Here is a 14,146-nt window from a genome sequence, read left to right as displayed (position 1 = left end):
AAGTTTTCTGATGCCAGTGATGATGTACAAGTTGTTAGCTTTGAGATTCTTTCAAGTTCTACTCAGCTGAGTGGAAAGAGTTCTGCTAACAGTCACATATCGTTCACTTGGTCATACAGAACCTGAACCTTGCTAAGAGACAGAGACAGGTTTCTGAAATGTTTCATTCCGCATTCATCAGGACTAACTCAACAATGCCAAAATTCAAATGATTACGAGAACATATAGAAAAGAGAAAAGGATGTTGACTCATTGACAAGCTGACTCTGATTGACCAAGGTATTGTCAGGGAGAAAGCAATAGGGAACTATAGGCTCCCCAAGCTCCCAGGTTATACAGAAGAGGCTCAAGGTTTGAGCATATTCCTTTAGCTTGCAGACCATGGGTCACTGCTGATAAATGCATGACTCTTCCAGCAAGTGCAAACGAGCCATGTTACACATTCGACTGATTATCTTCAGTATTTTGTTAATTAGCTATTCATGCATTCAGCATTGTTGAGCGAAAGCAGCAGGACAACATCAGTCAGTGTTTTGTTTAGGATTTTGCAAGTATGGTGCCCTACTTATTGCAAATAACCAAAAGGAACATGCCATTTAGTTCGACCTTCCAGTCACTGGGCTATAGGGCCAATGTACCTGGCATCACAATGGCATAGAAATTCATACATGACATTGTTCAGTTGTGTTAGAGAAAGAATGAAGATCTGGTTCCAGTTACTGATACCAGTCCAACCCTGGGTGATCAATGCAGAATGTTAATGGGTAGATCACAAATTAACTATGGAATAATGGTGACACTGTGGTACTGTCACTGGACTAGTGACCAAGTCACGTCCTCTGGGGCTTTGGGTTCAAATCTCACCATTGTTGCTGGTGGAACTTACATGCACAGAGCAAAACTGGAAGCTAAGGCTTGTCTCAGTAACAGTGCCACAAAACTACCATTGATTGTCATTAAAATCCATTTGGCTATCTCATATCCTTTAGTGAAGGAAATAACCATAAGAAATAGAATAAGCCATTTGGCCCCTTGTGCCTGCTCTGCCATTTAGTAAGATCTTGGCTGACCCCACACTCCTCATGCCCACTTTCCTGCTCTGTTCCCATATCCATCAATTCCCCAATTAATCACAAATCTATCTCAACCTTAAATATACACAAACACTTTCTCTGAGAGGTCTCTGTGATGAGAAATTGCAAAGAATCAAAAATCCTTGGAGAGAAGAATTCCCCCTTACCTCAGTCTGAAGTTGGCAGCTCTTAATTCTGAGACTATGCCTTCTGGTCCTAGACTCTCCCATGAGGGGAAACATCCTCTTAGCATTTACCCTGTCAAGCCCCTTAAGAGTTCTATTTGTCTCAATGAGATCACGTCTCATTCTTCTAAACTCCAATGAGTAGAGGCCCAACGTGTTTAGCCATTTTCACCTGGTCTGGCCAGCATGTGACTCCTTACCTACAGTAATGAAGTTAACTCTGCATCTGATTTTGTGTATGCATGCTTTGTAAGAGAAAATCTTTTTTTGATATAAAATTTGAAAGTATCCATAGCCCAGGAGCAGTCCATTCGGCCCAATGTGTTGATGCCAGTCTTTATGTTATAAATAAAGTCCCTGCCTCTGCCTTATCCTGAATCCATTGGCTGCTAATGGAAGGAATTTGGAATGAAGGGTCTAGTGATAACCATGAAACGATCATTGATTGTTGGAAAAACCCATCTGGTTCACTAATGCCCCTTAGGGAAGGAAACTGCCATCTTTACCTGGTCTGGTCTACATGTGACTCCAGACCCACAGCAACATGGTTGACTCTTAGCTGCGCTCTGGACAATTAGGGATGACAATAAATGCTGGTCTAGCCAGCAATGCCCATATCCTGTGAATGAATTTTTTTTAAAAAGCTGACCCTATTAACCACTATCAGACCATTCATTGGCCATCAGCCTTCTGTTTATTTCAAAATAAAGAGCTTTAACCTGCCCAGTCATTACAAATGGCTGTATCCTCTTAGATCTGATATAATTCCCTTTGATATTTTTGAACAGTGTCTATTACATTTACATAAGTCTTGTGATACAGAGACAAGAAATTTTCACAGTACTTTATACCACACAGGCTTAAAATAACATTTCATTATTTTTTTCAATTCAATCCCTCTAGAAAGGAACCTTAATTCTTTTTAACATGCATCACTCCTTTGCATGATTTGCATATCTGTATCCTCAGATTCCTTTTCTACAATCTCCCATTTAAATATTTCTTTTTCAAGGAGTAATTGTCTTCTGAGTTATCTTACCAAAAATATGGCATTTCAGCCTTATTTATATTCAACTCCATTGGCTATTTACATACCTATCCTTGAATGATTTCAGTTATTTAATCGTCAACCAAGATTTTAAAAGAAAATTATGTCAGACATTATTTTGAGCTTCGGTTGGATAGGAATGAGAAAAAGGAAAAGCTCACTAATGGGTAGGGATAATAAAATGTGAGGCTGGATGAACACAGCAGGCCAAGCAGCATCTCAGGAGCACAAAAGCTGACGTTTTGGGCCTAGACCCTTCATCAGAGAGAAGGGTCTAGGCCCGAAACGTCAGCTTTTGTGCTCCTGAGATGCTGCTTGGCCTGCTGTGTTCATCCAGCCTCACATTTTATTATCTTGGAATCTCCAGCATCTGCAGTTCCCATTATCTCTAATGGGTAGGGAGTTTGCTTATTGAAATCATATTTCAGCCAAGACCAGGCCATGTGTCCTTCTGGATTCTAATGAAGGCACAAAAAGATGATTTGACATCATTGTAGGAATCCCCCAAAGACTCGATTTCCTCTCAGTTAAATCTCCCTAATGTGCAAGAACTGTCTTCCTGCGTAACTTAGATTGTGAGCGAGGGTAGTGGTCTCTCAATTTTGAGCCATCTTCATCTCCTCCTGCAGTTCCTCGCTTCCCCAAAGCCAAACCACTTCCATGTTCCAGTCAGATTCTGCGCACGTTGCAAAAGGAAAAACCCAAAGGTTTCGCTGCCCGTATAAGGCCTCTTGTCTTCAGATACCTCAGAGTCCCAGAGGGGGGGTAGATGCACTGATGACACAAGACCCAGACTGTGGATCCAGGAAGAGTTACGTAATCTGGAAGCCATAGAGCAGAAGCAGAAGTGGCATTAAGAAATGAGAATCGAAATTGCACTTTTTTTTTAGATGTGCCTTTCTCGTTCAAGTTTGTCACAATATTGGCTTTTTTCCTAGCTTTTCTTTTGGATTGCAGCTCTTGGCACATTTTCACATATTTCCAGCTCATTTGGACGTAATGACTTTCAGTTCCCCTTCAGTCTTAATTTGATGCAGAATGGCAATGACTATACTCATTCCTGTGTGTGTGTGTGTGTGCGCGTGCATGTGTGTGCGCGTGCATGTGTGTGCGTGTGTGCATGTGTGTGTGTACATGTGAGTGTGTGTGTGCATGTGTGTGTGTGCTTGTGCGCGTGTGTGTGCTTGTGCGTGCGTGTGCATGTGCGTGTGTGTGTGTACGTGTGTGTGTGCATGTGCGTGTGTGTGTGTGCATGTGCATGTTTTTGTGTGTGTGCGTGTGTGTGCATGTGAGTGCGTGTGTGTGTGTGCTTTTGCATGTGAGTGTGCGCACACGTACATGTGCGTGTGTGTGCTCGTGTGCGTGTGTGTGTGCTTGTGCGAGTGTGTGCATGTGGGTGAGCGTATGTGCGTGTGCATGTGCGTGTGTGCATGTGTGTGTGTGCATGCGTGTGTGCTTGTGCATGTGCATGTGTGTGTGTGCTTGTGCATGTGTGTGCTTGTACGTGTGTGCGTGTGTGCACGTGTGTGTGTGCGTGTGCATGTGCATGTATGTGTATGTGCTTGTGCGTGTGTGTGTGTGCTTCTGCGTGTGTGTGTGCGTGTGTGCGTGTGCATGTGTGTGTGCATGTGTGAGTGTGTGTGCAAGTGTGTGTATGTGTGCTTGTGCGTGTGTGTGCATGTGAGTGTGCGTGTGTGTGTGTGCTTTTGTGTGTGTGCATGTGCTTGTGCATGTTTGCGTGTGTGTGTGCACTTGTGTGTATGCATGTGCGTGTCTGCATGTGTGTGTGTGCACGCGTGTCCTCGTGTGCGTGCTTGTGCGTGTGTGTGTGTATGTATGTGTTCGTGTGTGCGTGTGGGTGTGCGTATGTGTGTGTGCATGTGTGTGTGCACACGTGTGTGTTTGTGCATGTGTGTGTGCATGAGTGCGTGTGTGTGTGTGTATGTGCGTGCATGTGTGTGTGTGTGCTTGTGCGTGTGTGTGCTTGTACGTGTGTGCGTGTGTGTACCTGAGTCTGTGTGTGCATGTGCATGTATGTGTGTGTGTGTGCTTGTGTGTGTGCATGTGCGTGAAGGCATGTGTGTGTGCGTGCGTGTGTGCATGCTTGTGCGTGTGTGTGTGTATGTATGTGTTTGCGTGTGTGTGCGTGTGGGTGTGCCTATGTGTGTGCGAATGTGTGTGTGTGCACGTGTGTGTGCATGTGCGTTTGCATGTGCGTGTGTGCGTGTGCGTGTCTGTGTGTGCGTGTGTGCTTGTGCTTGTGTGCTTGTACGTGTGTGCATGTGTGTACATGTGAGTCTGTGTGTGCGTGTGCATGTATGTGTGTGTGCTTGTGCATGTGTGTATGTGTGTGTGTGTGTGCTTGTGCGTGTGTGTGCTTGTACATGTGTGCGTGTGTGTACATGTGAGTCTGTGTGTGCGTGTGCGTGTGCATGTATGTGTGTGTGTGCTTGTGCGTGTGTGTGTGCGCTTGTGCGTGTGTGTGCATGAGCGTGCATGAGTGCGTGTGTGCATGTGTGTGTGTGCATTTGCGTGTGTGTGTGTGCGCGCGCGCATGTGTGTGTTTATGTGTGTGTGCTTGTGCGTCTGTGCATGTGTGCGCATGTGATTGTGCGTGTATGTGTGTGTGTGTGCTTTTGCATGTGTGTGTGCGTGTGCTTGTGCATGTGTGCGTGTGTGTGCTTGTGTGTGTGTGCGTGTCTGTATGTGTGTGCGTGCATGTGCGTGCGTGTGCATGTGTGTGTGCATGCTTGTGCGTGTGTGTGTATGTATGTGTTTGTGTGTGCGTGTGTGTGTGTGCATGTGCGTGTGTGCATATATGTGTGTATGTGCGCGTGTGTGTGTCTGTGTTTGTGTGTGCGTTTGTCTGCATTTGTTTTGCTCAGTGTTGAAATCCGATGAGTTCGCTCTCCATTGCTCCAGTGTACTCTGCTGGAAGCATCTGCTGTGGTCTTTTTTCTAGGGAGGATACCATGCCTGATCTATATTCCCTGGATCCAGTTACTATGAATAATAATGGCACAAAGTTGGTAGTATGACAGGCTCAAAGACCAAAATTGCCTCTTTTTGAATGCTGATTTCACCAACAACAGTGACATCCCTGAAATGAATAATTAAACAAATTAGTAATATATTGATGTCAGAGGTAGGTTCTTTACACAGAGAGTGGTGGGCGTGTGGAATGTGCTGCTGGCAATGGAGATAATTAAGCGACCCTTGGACAGGCACATGGATGATAGTAAAATGTAGGGTGTGCAGGGTAGTTTGATCTTAGTAGGTTAATAGGTTGGCAAGACATTGTGGGCCGTGCTGTACAGTGCTGTATTGTTCTATATTCTATGTGCTATGTGTCATTAAGGCTATGCGAAGACCTCATCAATGTTAATCAACACTTCACAAGGTCCTAACACATTCTGCATTATTCCCCGATGGTATCATCAGAGATGGAGATCCTTTGTTTAAAACTGGAATCTGGAAGGAAGAATTTATTAAGACCACAGGCATAAGGCTTTCTTTAGGAAAGTCGTGGAGAAGGACTTGCGTCATGTGCGAGGCAGTGAAAGGCTGGAAATTACCCATTTTGCCTACCAGCAGACACGAAAGCTTTGTTTTGATTGGCTTTTAAAACATATAATGGCTTTTCAAACATTCTGAACTCACAGTCGTTTATACAAATGTAGATTATGTTTGGAATCACTGTCACAAGATTAATCAGAAAAGGAACTGAGGGTTATGGGGAAAAAGCAGGAAAGTGAAATTGAGGGCTATCAGTGAGCCATGATCTGTGTGAATGATAGAGAAATTTAATAGGCTACATGGTCTACTGCTCCTGCATCTTACAGTCATGTGCTTATGGGTTGTTTGAAAATGTTGCAGATTTAGAACAGCACCCAATCAGAGAAGTTTCAGTCTTCCGAAATAATTCATTGTTAATTTGTTTCCAGTTTGCACACTGAAACAAACACTAACCCATTCAGCAATTGATTTGTTCAAACTTTGGGGCAGAGCATATTCGACACCTGCAATGTAGCAAGTGGCTGTTCAACCCATTGTGCCTGTGCTGGGTCTTGGAAAGAGCAATTGCATTTACTCAGCGCTATGCTTTTTGACCAAGATTACGTGTAAGTTCTCCATTTTTAGGTCCAACTCCATCTTCTGCCACGCTTTCAGGCAGTGTTTTGGGTGCCAACACCATTTCTGAGAGAAAGCAAATCTCCCATCATCACCCTTCTAGATCTTTTGACTTTGAGTGGATGACTTTGATGTTTGGATAGTATGCCGAGCGTACAGTTAAAGTCCTGGGGGTTCCTGCTTGTACTTGGCCAAGTCTCAACAGAATCATAGAATCCATACAATGTGGAAACAGGCCATTCACCCAGTGAATCCACATGGCCCTCCAAAGAGCATCCCATCCAAACCCACACCCCCACCCTATAACCCCACATTTCCCATGGGGTCTGCACATCTTTGGACAGTGGGAGGAAAGCGGAGTAGCCAGAGGAAACCCATGCAGGGAGAATGCGCAAATTCCTGCTTTAATTTTTTTTTCCTTTATTCATTAATGGGATGTGGGCATCACTGGCTAGGCAGCATGTATTGCCCATCCCTAATTACCCAGAGGGCAGTTCAGAGTCAACCACATTGCTGTGGGTCTGGAGTCACATACAGGCCAGACCAGGTGAGGATGGCAGTTTCCTTCCCTAAAGTAAGCCACATTGTCAGAAAGAAAACATCGACCAATGGATTTATAGTCATCATTAGATTCTTAATTCCAGATATGTATTATTGAATTCAAATTCCTTTGAACCAATATCCCCAGAATGTTATCTGGGTCTCTGGATTAACAGTCCAACGAAAATACCACTAGGCCACCTCCTCTCCTAAACCCTCCCATATTCCGGTGTCAGATGGTAAAAGCGGGGCAGTCATCCACAACGATGTAACTTAATATCAGCGCCCCCATGTTAAAGGACCACATCAGCGCCCCCTTTTTAAAACACTCCGCATACAGGTTCTTGCCACAGACTGTGTCCCTTAACAAATGCCCTCCTTGTTGCGTGAAGAAGAGTCTTTTACAACGAAAGAGTGAATGGAGAAACCTGTGAATGGTTTTGAAATGGAGCTTTGTTCATTTTCAGTATTGCAGCTTCAACTGGACACGAGGGAGCAGGTGAAACTGCAAGGCGAGAGCTATTCAGTTGACTGCATTGGAAAGGCAGAATCTCTGGATCTATCAGTGAAATGGGTTCATCCACACTCTGTAAGTCAGCAATTTCCTTTACATTCTTTTAGCTTTTCTGTTTCATCTCCTTTAAAGCTTGCCTTCATTGAAATAAAACAAATAATTGCAGATGCTGAACACAAAACAAAAATTGCTGGTGAAACTAGGCCTGGCAGCAACTGTGGGAAAAAAATGCAGAGTTCACGCTTTGAGTCCGGTGACTCTTCATTGGATCTGCTGATAGCTCGGGAAAGGTGATATTATTGCTGAGGCCAAAGGGCGGTGGGGAGGAGTTTAACTCTGCTTTCTTCCCACAGATGCTGCCAGATCTGCTGAGTTTCTCCAGCAATTTCTGTTTCTATTGCCTTACTTCAAGTTGAATGAATCATCTATGATCATACAGAATGGCAGGGCAGGCCGAGTGGCCTAATTCTGCTCCTATGTTTCTCTTCCTATTCAATCCAATTGCCAGATTGAATAATCATGCTTTGGTTTCTGTATTAAAGCGACAATGGCAAGGCCAAGAACTTTCATTCCAACATCCCATCCCTTGCCAGCCCATCTGCCTTGTCATTGACTGGTTTCTCCTCTTGCACAATACAGTGTTGAGATTGGTATACAATATCAGCCTCAGGATCCTGATCCAAGCCATGCCTCTGCACTAACCATTTCCTGAAGACCCCATTTGGCACAGACTTGTCCCATATCCCAGCAACTAGAATGCTTCTTCTGCGTTCTTTCTGTGTCTCTGGCAGGGCTAATGTTTCATAGGTTCATAGAATCCCTTCAGTGTGGAAATAGGCCTTTGACCTAACAAGTCCACACTGACCCTCACAGCATTCCACCCAGAACCATCCCCCATAACCCACCTAATCTACACATCCCTGAATGCTACAGGCAATTTAGCATGGCAGATCCACCTAGCCTGCACATCCTTGGACTGTGGGAAGAGACCGAAGCACCCGAAGGAAACCCACACAGATGCAAGAAGAATGTGCAAACTCCACACAGACCCGAGGGTGGATTTGAACACAGGTCCCTGGCACTGTGAGGCAGCAGTGCTAACCGCTGAGCCACCGTTGTAATTTCTTGGCCATCCTGATTCACCCCTGAACTGAGTGACTAGGTAGGCCACTTCAGATGGCACATTACTGTGGATCAGACTGGGTAATGTTGGCAGACTAACTAATGCTTGTTTAGTGAATAATTCTACATTTTAATGAACCAAATGTCAATTGATGGCAGCTCCATGTTCACCATCATTTCGATTCCAGGTTGAGATACTTTCTAACCAACCTGTTCAGAGACATTATTACACACCTCTAGAGCAGTTGGGACTTGACCCTGGGGTCCCCTGGTTCAGAGATACAGGCACTGCCATTGTGTCATAAGAGCACTTAAAATTCCAGATTTATCAGTAGGATCTAACTTTCCCAGGCTGCTGTGATGGGATCTGAGCCTACATCCTCAGGATAATAACCTGGGCCTCTAGTTTAATAGGCAGTGCCATGATTATTAAGGCACTACATTTCCCTTAAAATAGGAATGAAATCTTGTCTTCAAATTGTTTCAAGATCCCATCCATGCCTGTCTCTCATCTGCTTCATGACAGGACAGACCTTAAAATTCTCTTTGGCTGCTCCTGCGCTGTTTTCATCAGAACATGAAGTGGCTAGCTAAATATTTCATAAGAGAATAAAACATATGCAGTCTGAGAAGGAGATCAAATGGGATCATTGTTCCCCAAAAAAAATGGTTTGGGATTACGTGGATAACACTGTGGGGCTGGAGGAGCACAGCAGGCCAGGCAGCATCGGAGGAGCAGGAAAGCTGGTATTTCCAGTGGGGGCCCTTCTTCCTTCTCCTCTGATGCTGCCTGGCTTGCTGTGTTCTTCCAGCTCCACATTGTGTTATTTCTGACTCCAGCATCGGCAGTTCTGAATATCTGTCTTGGGAGTGCATGGGCTGTGTTGGAAGCTGCTTTGGTGGGCTGAATGGTATTTCACTGTACTACTAAAGGAATTCAGTGGAAGTTTTAAAGACCATTTGCAATTAGTTTTATTTTTTACTCTCGCCAGTCTGCCATTGTCTCCATTCAGCGATACTACAGCAATCTGTTCACCATAAGAGCAAGGCTGCACATTGATGCTGTGAATGGAAGTGATTCGGGAAATTTCACCTGCATTGTGAAAGGAAGGATGGAGACGCGATCTGCAGTGACAATGCTGCGGGTCATTGGTAAGGTCATGTCTTCATGGCAACTCCAGAGGGTGGGATGTGAGGTGTAGCCAGTGAGGTGGGGGAAGTAGCATATTGTCCGGAGTGATTTACATCTTGACCCAGCCCTCTGTCACCTTTCAAAATGGGAAAATGTTCCATATCTTCTCTCTACTTTTTTTTTGAAATGTTAGCATTGAAGCAGGATCTAGGATGATTCTCCTTAGAACAGGTGGTTAAGTGAAGAGTCGACAGAAGATTTCAAAACTAGAAAGGCTTATTGTGAAGAGAAACTGCTTCCAGTGGTGGGAGCATCAGTAACAAGAGTATACAGAGCAAAGTGATAACTAGCAAAAGAACCAGAGGGATTGATGAAACAAGACAGCAAGATAATAGGATCCAATGTGAAATATCCAACAGGATGGGAAGCAGATTCAATTGTACCTTTAGCAAAAACATTAGATAATTTTTTGTAACAGAAACATTTGAAGAGCCTTGGGAAATGAATTGGTGTGTGGAACTAATTGAATAGCTCTTTCAAAGAGCCAGCAAAATCATAATGGACCAAATGACCTCCTTCTGTTCAGCAAGATTCTATGACTATGAATATGCTTGTTACCCTTGAAAATGCAACTTCAGAACTCTTCTGCACCCTCTCCCAAACTGCAATATGAAACCTTTATCACAACAGACTTTGAAGGTTAGATTTCGAGATGGAACTGATGCTTCAGGCAGGAAAGCTTCCTTTGCCCAGAGTTGGAGTTTCTTAGTGTGGTCTAGCCACTGATATATATCCCATGCTATTTGTTCCTGCTTGCTTTCTTTCTTCCAGTTATGGTAATCCAAGTTTAGGTTATGGTCTTGTTTGCACTAGGCGGGGCTCCATGTGTGTTTTGAGGTATGGGGCATGGGACTTATTGTGAGGAGTTGGGATTTGGGGAGTATTTACAGCTCAGAGAAGTAGATAGTTTTAGGATAAGGGCTTGAGTGAGGTGTTTCAAGCTTCCACACTTAGCAAAAAACACTCTAGTCTCAGATTTCTAAATTGAGATTTTATGATTTACATTTAAGCATTTGGTTCAGGGTTGGTGTAAATCTAGGATTAGATTCTTGAGTCATCGGCTGGGGTCAGTTTGTAACTAAAGTATTGGAATGTTGATTAGAGCTATATTTGTGATGCAGTTTGGAGTTAGGGTTGAAGTCAAAATTGAGATTAAGTTTGAGATTAGCGTTAAAGGCAAGGTTGAGGTTAAGGTTGAGATTAAGGTTAGAGTTTAGTTTGAGGTTAAGGTTGGGGTTAGGGTGAGGTTAGGGTTGAGAGGAAGGTTGGGATTTTGTTTGAGGAAAAGTTTGGTGTCAAAATTTAGATTAAGGTTGAGATTAGGATTGAGGTTAAGATTGGGGATTCCAATTGACGTTAAAGTTTGAGATTGGAGTTGAAGTTAAAGTATTGGGGTTAGGGTTGAAATAAAGGTTGAAGTTGAGATTATGGTTTGGTTTGAGGTTAAGATTGGGATTTGTTTTGCAGCTAAGGTTGGTGTTAAAGTTAAGGGTGAGCATTGAAATTAGGGATGAGGATAAGTTTTGAGGTTAAGACTGAGGTTAAGGTTAGCATTAGGGTGCCTTGAAAGCACTCAATGACCTCACCTCACCCACTCCCTGGGAATGAGTACCACACACCCATGATACTCAAAGAGAAAAAAAAGTCTTCTTATCTCCATCTTACATGGGAGATCCCATAACTTTAAATTGTGTCTACCAGTTCTAGCCTTTCCCACAAAGGGAAAATCCTTTCACTATGGGACTGTCAAGACATCTACAGAACTTTATATGTTTCAATAAATTGCCTGTCATTCTTCCAAAATGCCAGTAGATACTGTTAGATTATGGCATCAATTCCAGACTAGATAGGCCTATACCTTTTAAGGTGTTTCGGCATGTGATGTTCTGATATGTTCTGATATATCTGCTTCACATTCATTCACTCGCTTGGTATCATGGGTCAATGTAGTCAGTCAGTTCTGTTTGTGTAATGTATAATAATGTCAGCAGGCTTAGAATCCAAACCATGTTATGCTGGGGCAGGCAGCACCAGGGACCTGGGTTCAATTCCAGCCTCAGGCAACTGTCTGTGTGGAATTTGCACATTCTCTCTGCGTCTGATAAGTATGATAAGTATGTACCTGTCAGGCAGGGAGGAAGCTGTAGAACGCGGGAGCCACGGTTTACGAAGGAGGTGGAATCTCTCTTCAAGAGGAAGAAGAAGGCTTATGTTAAGATGAGATGTGAAGGCTCAGTTAGGGCGCTTGAGGGCTACGAGGTAGCCAGGAAAGACCTAAAGAGAGAGCTCAGAAGAGCCAGGAGGAGACATGAGAAGTTGTTGGCGGATAGGATCAGGGTAAACCCTAAGGCTTTCTATAGGTATTTAAGGAATAAAAGAATGATGAAAGTAAGATTAGGGCCAATCAAGGATAGTAGTGGTAAGTTGTGTGTGGAGTCAGAGGAGAGAGGGGAAGCACTAAATGAATATTTTTCAACAGTATTCACTCTAGAAAATGACAATGTTGTCGAGGAGAATACTGAGATACAGGCTACTAGACTAGTTGGGATTGAGGTTCTCAAGAAAGAGGTATTAGAAATCCTACAGAGGGTGAAGATAGATAAGTCACCTGGGCCGGATGGGATTTATCCTAGGATCCTCTGGAAAGCCATGGAGGAGATTGCCGAGCCTTTGGCATTGATCTTTGACTCGTCATTGTCTACAGGAATAGTACCAGATGACTGGAGGATAGCAAATGTGGTTTCCCTGTTCAAGAAGGGGAGTAGAGACAACTCTGGTAATTATAGACCAGTGAGCCTTACCTCAGTTGTTGGTCAAGTGTTGGAAAAGATTATAAGAGATAGGATTTATAATCATCTAGAAAAGAATAAATTGATTAGGGATAGTCAACACAGTTTTGTGAAGGGAAGGTTGTGCCTCACAAACCCTATTGAGTTCTTTGAGAAGGTGACCAAGCAGGTAGATGAGAGTAAACTGGTTGAAGTGGTGTATATGGATTTCAGCAAGGCGTTCGATAAGGTTCCTCACAATAAGCTATGGTACAAAATGTGGAGGAATGGAATTGTGGGAGATATAGCAGTTTGGATCGGAAATTGGCTTGCTGAAAGAAGACACAGGGTGGTAGTTGATGGGAAATGTTTATCCTGGAGACCAGTTACTAGTGGTGTACCGCAAGGGTCGGTGTTGGGTTCACTGCTGTTTGTCATTTTTATAAATGACCTGGATGAGGGCATAGAAGGATGGGTTAGTAAATTTGCAGACGACACTAAGGTCAGTGGAGTTGTGGATAGTGACGAAGGATGCTGTAGGTTGCAGAGAGACATAGATAAGCTGCAGAGCTGGGCTGAGAGGTGGCAAATGGAGTTTACTGCAGACAAGTGTGAGGTGATGCACTTTGGTAGGAGTAACCGTAAGGCAAAGTACTGGGCTAATGGTAAGATTCTTAGCAGTGTAGATGAGCAGAGAGATCACGGTGTCCACGTACACAGATCCTTGAAAGTTGCCACCCAGGTTGACAGGGCTGTTAAGAAGGTGTACGGTGTTTTAGCTTTTATTAATAGAGGGATCGAGTTCCGGAACCAATAGGTTATGCTGCAGCTGTACAAAACTCTGGTGCGGCCACACTTGGAGTATTGCGTACAGTTCTGGTCACCGCATTTTAAGAAGGATGTGGAAGCTTTGGAAAGGGTGCAGAGGAGATTTACTAGGATGTTGCCTGGTATAGAGGGAAGGTCTTGCGAGGAAAGGCTGAGGGACTTGAGGCTGTTTTCATCAAAGAGAAGAAGGTTGAGAGGTGACTTAATTGAGACATATAAAATAATCAGAGGGTTAGATAGGGTGAATAGGAGAGCCTTTTTCCTAGGATGGTGATGGCGAGCATGAGGGGCATAGCTTTAAATTGAGGGGTGAAAGATATAGGACAGATGTCAGAGGTGGTTTCTTTACTTAGAGAGTAGTAAGGGAATGGAACGTTTTGCCTGCAACGGTAGTAGATTCGCCAACTTTAGGTACATTTAAGTCGTCATTGGATGAGCATATGGACGTACATGGAATAGTGTAGGTTAGATGGGCTTCAGATCGGTATGACAGGTCGGCACAATATCGAGGACCGAAGGGCCTGTGCTGTGCTGTAATGTTCTATGTCCTATGTTCTATGTCTATGTGGGTTTCTTCCAGGTGCTCTGGTTTCCTCGCAGAGTCCAGAGATGTGTTGACTAGGTGGAATGGCCATGCTAAATTTCCCATCGTGTCCAGGGATGTGCAGGCTAGGTGCATTAACCATGGAAATGCAGGGTTACAGGGATAGGTAGGGGGGTGTGTCTGGATGGGATGCTGTTAGGA

General features: G+C 44.0%; 1 protein-coding gene across 1 annotated transcript in view; it reads left to right on the top strand.

Moving 5' to 3' along the window:
- The window catches only part of LOC125458420 (mast/stem cell growth factor receptor Kit-like), a 65,247-nt gene that overhangs the window by 23,677 nt on the left and 27,424 nt on the right, over positions 1-14,146 (top strand). The window contains exons 2-3 of the mRNA XM_059650570.1: positions 7,445-7,566; positions 9,606-9,765. Coding sequence (XP_059506553.1) covers positions 7,445-7,566; positions 9,606-9,765 — 282 coding nt within the window. The remainder of the gene's footprint in view (positions 1-7,444; positions 7,567-9,605; positions 9,766-14,146) is intronic.

This window comes from Stegostoma tigrinum, chromosome 13 (genome assembly GCF_030684315.1).
Source record: "Stegostoma tigrinum isolate sSteTig4 chromosome 13, sSteTig4.hap1, whole genome shotgun sequence".
Classification (NCBI taxonomy): Eukaryota; Metazoa; Chordata; class Chondrichthyes; order Orectolobiformes; family Stegostomatidae; genus Stegostoma; species Stegostoma tigrinum.
This window is presented reverse-complemented; position numbering and strand designations above follow the sequence as displayed.